We start from the raw sequence: 9,870 nt of genomic DNA on the forward strand, positions 1-9,870 counted from the left end.
CTCAATTATTATTTTTAACCCCCAAACAGCAGGAGAGGCTCCCATTGTATATTCAATTAAATAAAAGAAAGATTGTACATAATATACATACAACCTAGCCACTTTGGGCTAGGTCCAAGAAAAAACCAGCAAACAACAACGGGGAGCTAGTGTCTAAAAATTTCAGTAATTATCTCAGATGTGCAAAATAATTATAGGCTCATGCCGTATTTGCTTGGTTATGCAACACAAGCTAATGCATTCACAGTCGAGTCGGCACCATAAACATACAAATTATAATGCACTCCGACATTGGCCGAAGATCCATGGAACTAGTATAAACTCTTGCGAGAAAATGTACCTCCAATGCAGCTCCAAGCAGTATGCTTATATATATTTTAAATATCATGAATCAGACATGTCTTTAACGAACACTTTGATAAATTAAGGGTCTCTTGTTTTGTGATGACTATGGAACTGCCTATAGAAAAAAAATCGCATTTTTGATAGGCCGCTATGGAACACTCTCTACATTTTTCCTTTTGCATCAGTCAATTCGTTGCGAGTCGTTCGATTAAAAACGAGTGACCAGATTGTCCTCTTCTTCCTCCAACCACCCCCTCCCCCTCAAACTGTTCATCTTCTTCCTCCTACCCAACAAAAATACGAGCCATGGTTTCTTCCTTCTCCCTCCCAACCCGTCTCCTGTCTCGCCTCCAACGAGGTCCCGTCTGATCCCTCATCGGGGATGCAATGTCACTTCCGTCTCTAATTCGGACTTCTCCAATCCAAGCTATGGTCAGAGTTAAAAGCCTCCCTTCCAACCACACAGTCAAACATGCGACTCGCCTCCGCTTGTGACGCCGCGTCGTCAACGGCTCCGCCTCGGGTGTTGCGTCTCCTTTACGAAAAATCGATCGGCGCAATTGCGATTTTCAAGCAACTGGTTGATGATGAATGGCAACACGGAACAAGTTTTATTATAGATTCTTGCATTTTCAATTCCTGCAGAGCATTCCAATTTTATTATATGGTTCTTGGAACCGAAGCATTTGACAAAATGGAAACAAAAGTAGGCAAAACCTCACTAGAATATTTACCAACTTGGACTGGGGACTGACTGCCCTCGCAACGACAGCCCACCCCACACGAGGGGAGTGAAGTCCAACACACGCGCACCAACCCTCCTCCTTTCCTTCTCCCCACCTCGCCTCCTCCCCAAACTCCGCGGATTCTCCTCGCCGCTCTCCAATCCGGCCGTCCCTGGGCAGTCGCCGTCGCCGCCCGAGCCCCCGACGAAGCATCGACCCCTTCCCGCCGCCGCCTGCCTCGTCGCCGGCGCATGAGAGGTGAGCTCCTCCACGCATCCCGTCTCACCCCCCATCCCGTCCGTCGGTGCCTTCTTGCCGTCGCTGCCACGTCCTCGGACCAGGAGCGTCCCCGTGCCTCCCTGTACCCACCTCGCTCCGTCTTCTCCTGCCGCGGAATGCGATCCGGGTAACCAACGGGTGCCGGTGCGGATTCGGTCGCCTGCCGGCCGGCCGGCCGGCCGAGATGTGGATCAGCTCATCCTCCGATGGGCCGCGAGTTCGTGAGGAGGATGGCGTCGATGCGTCGCGCTACGCGCTACGCGCCCTCCTCCTTACCCGCAGCTCCCTTGCTAGTAGCCGGTTGGTTCGATTTGTCTGAAGCCGTAGTTCCATTGCAGGCGACGAACGTCCTAGGTGGAGAGTATTTTCCATGGAATCAAATTGATGAAACTGGCAATGAGACGTTTCTTGTCCTCGACGCAGGCCGGGTTTTTAGAGGAACACATTCCAATGTGGGATGTTGCTCACCATACCTGTGGTGGATGTGCATCTGAACAACATCAGAGGCTTGATCTGCGCTTACTACCCTTACCCTGTAAATGAATGTGCAGACCAGCCACTTGCAACTAACAAGAGTGCTCTTTGACCATTGCCCGTCTATGAATTTCACACTCTGTCCTGCCAATGATTTTGGTTATTGGTGGCAAATCTTATCCCTTGGCTGGCATCTAGGACTCGTGCCTTCAGTTTACGTTTATTGCGCTGATTCACTGATCTTTACGGGTGCTGGCATCAATGACCAACTGTTCCCTCCATTCCCTACTTTCCTCAACAATGCGCATTTATGTGCTGCATTACTCCGCCTAGCTTTGGGTTGAAATGGGAGCTCCAGCCTTCCAATCTTTTTTATTTTCATTCATGTACCAAACAGTTGATGGTTGTATTTACTTGATCACACTTAAGTTTGTCTGCATAGTCTACATTTCCATATTGAGTTAATACTTCTGATCGTTGCTATTTCCAGTGAATCATGGGAGGATTTTGCTGCTGCCTTTCCACAGACGATTTTGAGGAATATGTTCATCCAAATAATCCTGTCTATAGACAATGCATATCCCTAAGGCATTTGTTTCACAACATGTTTGGGGGGGTAATGTTACCTCTTACTATATGAATTTTCCAGTATGCAAAATGCAACCACATATGGTTATACATGTACATTTAATCTTCTGGTTTCCAATTTATCATACATCTTCTTATGGTAGCATGCTGATCTAATTATCCAAATTGCCACTGCTATGTTGAGTACATGCTATTTTATGGCAAATAGCATAATATGCTAGCTTATATGGAGGAGTATTTTAGATGGCACATTTGGTGCCGCTGATGTTTGTTGGACAAAAATATAACACCAATGGCGAACTGTACAATGGTCGGTACACAACATTTATGGAAGGCAAAAGATGGTAGAGACTAGAGAGACCACTGACCTGTTCTTGATCTTGCATAAGTATTTATCTTTTGATTGTGTTCAACCACATTTACATGCTTTATGGTGTATGCACATTGTCTGGGCAGATTCATTACAAAGAGAATTAGAGAAATCACAAACAAATATAGAGCATGTGTGGCACATTTCATTTTCAATGATTTTTCATGTTATAGTACATTTATTTTCATACTGAATGCTTATTCTAACTCCAGTATTCCTCTTTGGTCCATGTAGTATACTGCAGCATTCCAGAGGCTCGACTCTAGGCCAAGCAACCCAGCTCAAGGAGCTGCGCCATTGGCATCCACTAATCCAAGTACTAATATAACTGAGAGTTCGCTGTCTGAAACTTTTCACCTTGTTTCTAGACCACCCCCATATGACATTGACCCTAGATATGCCCGAGTGCAAAGAGAGGGACTGGTATCAAGGCGTGAAAAGTCTATTAACCTCACGCATGAAGAGTCCCCAGGTCTTAGACGAAATGGCAGCAGCTCTGGTGTCGAGCATTTAGCTGCTCAAAAGAAAAGGAGCAGCACTGATCCTGAGGGTGAACATAAGGTGCGTCGTTCTGAATCGACTAAGAGTCTTTCTGGAAGAGCATATAACAGCAGTTATGCCGTCATCACTTCAGACGACGAAGATGTCTGCCCTACTTGTCTGGAAGGTTTGTTCGCATGTGTTTTTATCTGAATACAGAGGCCATGTTATGGTGTCTGTGAACATTTTCTCACTGCTTACTCATCGTGTAGAGTACACCCCGGAGAATCCACAGATCATAACTAAATGCTCCCACCATTTCCATCTAAGTTGTATTTATGAGTGGATGGAGAGGAGCGACACCTGCCCAATTTGTGGGAAGGTAGGAGATTTCGTGCTCCAGACTTTATATATTCCTACTAAGAAATGCATTATGTCTGCATGCCTGACAGCTCGCATAATCTGTTGGGATTGCAGGAAATGGAGTTCTGCGAGAGTCCCTGAGAGATACTTCCATGCTGGTCGCATCGGGAAGAGCGGGAAAAAGTATCTACAGCATGGGATGCTGGAGAGTCTGTAAATAATACCCTAGTTCTTTGCTGTCGAAAACCTATCTCGTTCTCGGGATCAACTTCTTATGTGTACTCAAGTCAGTCTACCAAAATGCCGTGCTGGATATTTCCTGTATATTGTGAAATGACTATTTCAGCGGTGGAATTTGATAGTACTACTCGCTCCAGATGGGAATATAAGTCGGGCGTGGGTCTTAGGTTTTCGATTGGCTAGTAAAACATGTGGTATGCCAAAAAAAAACAATCTTTAGATTCGTCGTTGAATGATTTTCTAGACAAGAGTTCTTTTTGGCATATTACACATGTTTCAGTAGTCAAATTGACGACCTAAAATCATGTACCTGACTTGTATTCCCGACCGGAGGGAGTATTTTAAAAAAAATTGTTCAAGCTAATGGGTCCTCGTGAGGGCGTGAAGCACAGCAAATACTCCCTCCATTCCTAAATATAAGTCTTTTTAGACATTTTTAATGGACTACAACATATGGATGTATGTAAATATATTTTAAAGTATATATTCATTCATTTTGCTCCGCATGTAGTCACTTGTTGGAATCTCTAAAAAGACTTATATTTGAGAACGGATGGAGTACTACATTGGCTCATTATTGCCGTGACAATAGCCTACTTCACATTCACCACTGTCCGAATCAAGTGTGTGCCCGAGGTGTCATGTGTTTAAGAGTATATACATCTAAAAGTAAAAGAAATACTTTATCAATCTGTGTAAGCTTCTAGTCTCTGTCTACCTCCCGCCTCCTTTCAAGCCAAGTAGAGGACTTCGACAGACCAACGCTTGACAGTAATAGTTGTGGGCGCAACTTACTTTTCTTCTTCCAAAACGAAGGCAAAAAGATTTGTCACATCCATCAATTAAGCATAAGAGAATTGCTCAGTTAATTGACAGAAAACAGGCAAAAAAACGGTCACGGTCCGCTCTAAGTTTCAAAAGTTCACCCAAAATATATGATCTTCATCGATGTGAGCTGTATAAGGACAATTTTGAGCACGCACATACACCCTCCGTCCAAAAAAGCTTGTCCTAAGCTTCAAATCAATGTATCTAGCATTAACTAGAGACAAGCTTTTTCGGACGGAGGGAGTAGTTCCTACCGTAGTCCTTCAAATGGCAGAAAGATTAGTTTGGCCTCTAACTGTTATTCTTTAGTTGGATCAAAGTGTCGGATCAAAGTGTCGGTTAATGAAAACAGAACATGGGTCTGACATATTCCAAAACATTACTGAGCTAAGTTGCCAAAATTCTCATAATCTTGTAGAAAGTACGAATAACAACAGCAAGGAGAAATGCATTTCCCAAAGATACACAAATATGGCTCACTTGCTCAAAAACAATTGATCAGAAAACGAATAGCAGTTGCAAGCAACAAGCCTCAGTTACACAATGACAGCCAGGTGCACCTAGAATACAGAGAAGCTCAACCAGAAAACTGGTAGCATTTCATTTCCAAATGGAAGGAGAGAGCCAGCAAGCTGGCATTTTTATTGGGTCTCGTTTGATGGCCAGCGCCGGTACCAAACCATTATATCCGATAATTTTAGCGCCTACAGGTTGGCAGCGGTCTTGAGGGCGTTGCCCTTCTCCTCCAAGCTCGTGAGCAGACTGTCGAAGCTCCCCTTGAAGGAGCTCACACCCTCGTGCTCCAGCTGCTTGCCAACCTCTTCCCAGTCGATGCCCAGCTTCTCCAGGGCACTGTATATGCCCTCAGCTTCTGACACGTTAGCGTCGATTGTCCTAGCAACTGTGCCGTGGTCGATGAACGCGTCCAGAGCTTGGTCGGGCATCGTAGAGACCTGAATGTGCAAAGGGTGGAGAGCAAGTTAGGATGCGCTTAAAAGTTCTGAATATGTAAAAAATGACAAGTCGGTGATTATGATCCCGACGAACAAGACGGAGGGAACTTGCTGTTGAAACTCACGGTGTCAGGTCCGATGAGAGGATCGACGTAAAGAGTGTCCAAGTAAGCCGGGTTCTTCACGCTGGTGGATGCCCACAACAACCTCTGCTTCTTGGCTCCCTTCTTCACCAAAGCCTCCCACCTTGGGCCAGAGAATTTCTTGAGGTAAAGCTGGTTTGCTATCTTTGCTTGTGCTACAGCAGCCTGAGAGAAAAAAGGGTGGTTACTAATTCAAAACTTGGATCTTAGTAATTTAGAACACCCTACTACTAGGTGACATAAAACTTCAATTGTCTCTACCTTTCCCCTCAGGGCAAGAGCCTCAGGTGTTCCAATCTTCTCAAGCATTTTGTCGATCAGACTGTCAACTCGGCTGACAAAGAAGGATGCTACACTGGTCACTCGGGATAAGTCACTCAAACCAGAAGCCTCAAGCCCGTCAAGGTAAGCATCAATCACAGCCTCGTATCTTGCAACGGAGAAGATAAGCTGCAGCGACATCAATAAACTTGTGATCAATAGGTTTAGCAACAAAGTATATAACAAGCACAGCAAAGTTTACACTAAACAATATCATAAGAGGTCCAGTGGGAAAAAACACACAGATGATACATTGGCAACCAAGGAGATACTACAAGATAATGATGGCAAAGCCAGAGCTCAGCACTTACAGTGACATTGACGCTGATGCCATTAGCAATGACTTCCTTGATAGAAGGAACGCATTCTGCAGTAGCTGGGATCTTGATGTACACATTGGGGCGGTTGACCACTTTGTGTAACCACTTCGCAGCTTCGACGGTTCCTTGGGTGTCATTTGCCAGCCTAGGAGACACCTCCACTGAAACGTAACCATCAGCCCCATCGGTCTCGTCGTAGATGGGCTCAAACAGTTTGCACGCGTCTTGGATGTCCTTTATGACGAGTTCCCAGTAAGCGCTCTCTGCATCCTTCCCAGCCGATATAAGCTCCTTGAACTGACCGTCATACGCGTTTGATGAAGAGATGGCTTTCTGGAAAATCTGCATATTGTTGGGGACACAAGTCAGCAGGGAACATTGCAGACACATCACACCTGAGCAATCCATATACAGCATATAAGAAAAATAAAATGGTGAATGGTGATTACCGTTGGGTTGCTGGTGACTCCACGGACACCGTTGGCGATGTAGGGCAGCAAATCGGTGACAGGCCGGCAGAGGTTGTCGTACCACGGGGACTGACCCTGTTGCTCATAGAGGTCATGGAGCGTGGTCCTCTTCGTCACGGCGCCGTTCCCCTCCTTGGCGGAAGCCATCGCACTGGAAATTCCATTTCATGAAGAGCAAGAATTAACGTCACATCCAAATGGTTGCCGCATCGCATACATATATGATACAAACAAAATGAACTTTTTGTTCTTCGTTTTCTTTTGGCAAAAGGAACTTTCTATTCATGATCATGATTTATGAGCACTGTAAAATGTTAGCGAACTTTCCATGCATGTTGGCAACTTAGTGTAGTATACCAAGCTTATCCCTATCAATCAAGCAGGAAGATTACCAGAAACAGATGGAAAAACGGGAGGCTACGCTTATCCCTATCAATCAATCAAGCAGGAAGAATCCAGAAGCGACGGCCTGCTCTGGCGTATAGCCCAACCAACCAACCCGGCGGCGCGCTCGCATAGGATACATCGCCGTCAACCACGTAGCGACGAATCCGCGCACGGCAACACGGGCCATCTCGGCCGAGTTGACCGAGAGGGCTCGCGAAACCATCCGATCCCGGCGGTCCATCCCCCATCGGACGGCCGCGCACGCGCGCCCAGGCCTCCCTCGAAGGACCTCGAGGCCACCGCGGATCCGAGCAAGGCGATCTACGCGGCGGCGTGGCAGCAGCGCTGCGATCCAACCCACCCACCGCGATTCGAACTATGAAAGCGTGAATAAGACAAAAAAAATTGTCCCAAATCACGGCCCGGCCGCTCTGATCCGACCGGGCCTCGCCGGCGACGCAACCCCAGCCAGTCAGTCGCCTTCCCACGGCGCCGCCGCAGCAGCTGGCCCCCGCGGAATCGCGAATCTTATCAGCCGGGGGCGCGAAGAGGAGGGGAAGGAGGAGCGGATGGTGTGTATAATTTCTCACATGACGGGGCTCCTGGCGCGGGCGGCGAGGGAGACGCGGAAGCGGCGGGCGGAGGGGGCGGAGGCGAGCGCGGCGGAGCGGAGGGGCTGCGAGGGGAGCGGCCCCGCGGCCGCCGGCCTCGGGGCGGCGAGCTTGGGCACGGTGCCGGCCATCGATCGCGGCTCTGCTTCCGACTCTCGGCGGGGTTGGTGAATGGTGAGGGGGACGGCTGGTTGGTCGCCCACGGGGGTTGTTGCGAGGTTTAGCGGAGCGGGGATCTCTCTCTCTCTCTCCCTCCTTCTTGTCCCTGCCGCTGGTCCTTGTCACCGTCAATAAATAGATGCGCCATTTCCAATGCCGTTTTACGATTAGACCCTTGTGGTTTCCGGTATTTGTGGCGTGCCGTGGGCTGGTGAAGGGGCGGAGCAGCCGTGCGCCGGTGGGGGTGTGTACGCGGGGGCATGTGAACGTGGCATGCCATGATCCGGTCGCGGAGATGCCTTGCAGTGGCATATTGCCGCTTTGCCTCTCCTTGGCACCACCACTTGTGAGGATTGAGGAGGCCAGAGGCCAAGCTAGCAAGCAACGTGTACTCGAAGAGCAACGAAGATCTGCTGGCTAATGAACATTGACGTGGTTTTTCTTCATGCGAAGGGAATCGAATCAAGTCCATCACTTTCTTGCGCCTTCGTTCTAGAAAATGGCGACAGGCTGCAGTTGGAGGCAGGGGATCGAATTAGCTGCTTTCCCCTTGAGAGCGACGATGTGTTGTGGTTGGCTCCCCATCGACAACGAGGGATGCCACGAAGAAATGGCTTTGGGTGAATCATAGTCAATTTTTACCTTCAAGATAAAACCAAAGATGGTAAATTTGTCCGTAAAAAGGAAAAAAAAGGCTAATGAATAGTGTCGTGTCCCGCAAAACATGCGGGAGATGTAGTTGAATTTGTCCACTTTCTTCTTGACAACGACGACGTTAGGTTGGAGTTGCCTAGAGTATGATCGGTAGCACGGAGGAACGACTTGGTTCAAAAGTAGTTTAGATCTTCAAGAAATATCCAATGTTGTGAATTTCTTTCTGTTTCGCCCGCATACGACACATTGGCTTTGTTGTGTTTTCGGTAGCAAACATTTTGTGCATGGATTTCGGTAGCAAACGCCATGTTATGTGGGCCAATTGAGTAGGTCCACCTCTTTTCTCGTTGAAAAGATGTCGAGTTGAAATCGTCTCTCTTTCGACGACGATAGGCCACGGACAAATAAATCAGGGTGATGGATTGCGGTTTAGACCTCTGAAATACTTGTGCAAAATCATACGAAATTGGTGTGAAAATGCAAAAGAGGCTAAAAGTATATGCAGCCCTACATACAAGGAGAGAGAAAAGCAGGTTGTCAATGGAGCACAATGATGGGTTGGTGGCGTTTATGACGGGGTTGTTGACGATGTTAAGCCCGACCCCAATATTACCCTTATCCGGACCCTAAAAATGTCATCATCAAAAGATAAGCGGGTGGTATAGTAATACTATTGTTATCACAACTTATTACACACGGTGTTCCTAAATTCAGGTAGGTCCCTGGTCCTCGTATCTCCATGATCCGGTCGTGGAGATGCCCTGCAGTGGTATATTGCCCTTTTGCCCCCCTCTCTCTCACACACACACCGCTCCTTGGTTTGAACCAATTAAGAAAACATAATTAAGCTACCACTTGTGAGGAGAGCAATGTGTACTGGTCCAATCCAGTAGCAAAGAGCAACAAGATCAAGTAGCCAATGAACAGTGCATGTTTTTTCATGAGACAGGGAATCAAATCGACCACCTTGTTGCCCCTTCATTCCAAAAAATGGCGATAGGTTGTACTTGGAGGCGGGGGATATAATTGGCCACTTTCTCTTTGAGAATGACGATGGGTTGTGGGCGGCTCACCGTCGACAACGATGGGGGGCATGAATAAATGGCTTGGATGAATTGTAACCTTTTGTTTTGAACTTTGAGATAAAACTAAGGACCCCC

The 9,870-nt window shown here is 47.3% G+C and overlaps 2 protein-coding genes across 2 annotated transcripts; one reads left to right on the plus strand and one right to left on the minus strand.

Moving 5' to 3' along the window:
- The first annotated feature begins 1,118 nt into the window (after positions 1-1,118).
- Positions 1,119-4,037, plus strand: LOC119270172 (E3 ubiquitin-protein ligase At3g02290-like). Its single transcript, XM_037552142.1, has 5 exons — positions 1,119-1,328; positions 2,314-2,439; positions 3,016-3,448; positions 3,534-3,643; positions 3,739-4,037. The coding sequence occupies exons 2-5, from the start codon at positions 2,320-2,322 to the stop codon at positions 3,763-3,765; spliced, it is 690 nt and encodes a 229-aa protein (XP_037408039.1). The 5' UTR covers positions 1,119-1,328; positions 2,314-2,319; the 3' UTR covers positions 3,766-4,037.
- Positions 4,038-5,080: 1,043 nt separating this feature from the next.
- LOC119270174 (transaldolase-like) lies at positions 5,081-8,140 on the minus strand. The gene is made up of 6 exons (XM_037552143.1): positions 7,877-8,140; positions 6,879-7,050; positions 6,421-6,771; positions 6,050-6,238; positions 5,771-5,953; positions 5,081-5,645 (listed from the first exon to the last, which is right to left on the minus strand). The coding sequence occupies exons 1-6, from the start codon at positions 8,026-8,028 to the stop codon at positions 5,397-5,399; spliced, it is 1,296 nt and encodes a 431-aa protein (XP_037408040.1). The 5' UTR covers positions 8,029-8,140; the 3' UTR covers positions 5,081-5,396.
- Positions 8,141-9,870: the final 1,730 nt, after the last annotated feature.

Source organism: Triticum dicoccoides, chromosome 3A (assembly GCF_002162155.2).
Source record: "Triticum dicoccoides isolate Atlit2015 ecotype Zavitan chromosome 3A, WEW_v2.0, whole genome shotgun sequence".
Classification (NCBI taxonomy): Eukaryota; Viridiplantae; Streptophyta; class Magnoliopsida; order Poales; family Poaceae; genus Triticum; species Triticum dicoccoides.

Bases quoted from the DNA above. Each gene is read 5' to 3' on its own strand.
- LOC119270172 (XM_037552142.1), top strand. From the start codon at position 2,320: ATGGGAGGATTTTGCTGCTGCCTTTCCACAGACGATTTTGAGGAATAT. The intron at 2,440-3,015 runs GTAATGTTACCT...TGGTCCATGTAG, and splicing joins TTCACAACATGTTTGGGGGG to TATACTGCAGCATTCCAGAG. The intron at 3,644-3,738 runs GTAGGAGATTTC...TTGGGATTGCAG, and splicing joins CCTGCCCAATTTGTGGGAAG to GAAATGGAGTTCTGCGAGAG.
- LOC119270174 (XM_037552143.1), bottom strand. From the start codon at position 8,028: ATGGCCGGCACCGTGCCCAAGCTCGCCGCCCCGAGGCCGGCGGCCGCG. The intron at 7,051-7,876 runs GTGAGAAATTAT...TGGAATTTCCAG, and splicing joins CGCGCCAGGAGCCCCGTCAT to TGCGATGGCTTCCGCCAAGG. The intron at 5,954-6,049 runs GTAGAGACAATT...TTTTTCTCTCAG, and splicing joins CTCTTGCCCTGAGGGGAAAG to GCTGCTGTAGCACAAGCAAA.